Source organism: Wasmannia auropunctata, unplaced genomic scaffold (assembly GCF_000956235.1).
Source record: "Wasmannia auropunctata unplaced genomic scaffold, wasmannia.A_1.0 LD267541.1, whole genome shotgun sequence".
NCBI classification, from domain to species: Eukaryota; Metazoa; Arthropoda; class Insecta; order Hymenoptera; family Formicidae; genus Wasmannia; species Wasmannia auropunctata.
Window position 1 is genome coordinate 166 of NW_012095349.1, and position 813 is coordinate 978.

General features: G+C 49.3%; 1 protein-coding gene across 1 annotated transcript; it reads left to right on the forward strand.

The window, feature by feature from the left end:
- Positions 1 to 209: 209 nt before the first annotated feature.
- On the forward strand, positions 210 to 722 carry LOC105462234 (the record flags this gene model as incomplete). The annotated part of the gene is made up of 2 exons (XM_011708755.1): positions 210 to 461; positions 561 to 722. Coding segments are annotated over 2 exons (414 nt in total), but the record flags the coding sequence as incomplete, so codon positions are not given.
- Positions 723 to 813: the final 91 nt, after the last annotated feature.

Sequence of the window (813 nt, forward strand, 5' to 3'; positions counted from 1 at the left end):
AAGTTACGAGAGAATAATAGTTGAACAGACTGATAATCTCCCGCGAAAATTCGAGAGAAAGGAATGACAAGACACTTTATGACAAGAAAATTTATATCCGAAGAGATATGCGTACATATATAATAAGAGCCGCCGTATGTGCTATGTCATTCGAAACTGTCATTAACATGAGCGATTTAGTGGTATAACGATTACTTGCATTTCAATAGACATCCAACGACAGCCACGTGTACGAGTGCCTCTCGAGCTCACCCGAGTGTGATTCGAATCTTGAGCTGCGGCACGGAAGTGGAGGCGGATTCCGCGCCGCGTGCAAGAGAAAGTCCGACAGCAGCGCGATAATCGGGGACTCGAAGGTTCATCATCAACCGTCATTCGTGAGGTCGATCTCGTTGCCGTATTGCGGCAGCGAGACCGAGAGCGAGCTTTACGCGCCGTACACCTTCTACACCGGCGACGAGGTACGCCATTCGTACGAGAAAGAGAGAATTCGTGTTCTTCCCAATTTTGTTCCCATTAAATGTACCCCTTTTAATCGAACCGCCTGTGATCCACCACAGGGCGCCGAGGAGGATCAGGATTGGAAGAGCACGGACGACGAGCCGAGGATGGGCCGCTTGAGGCAACGCCGGGGGCGCACCGTCGTTCATCGAAGCCTCGAGGATAATTACGGCGCGGTAGTTGTGGCGAATCACGAGGCGCTCGCCCAATTCCTCGAGCAGGTACGTTATAGCTCTGCATATTATAATTATTTACCGTTGTACATTCTCGTTTGTATGCCGATACATGTACAAACGTGGTTTTTTTTATCGA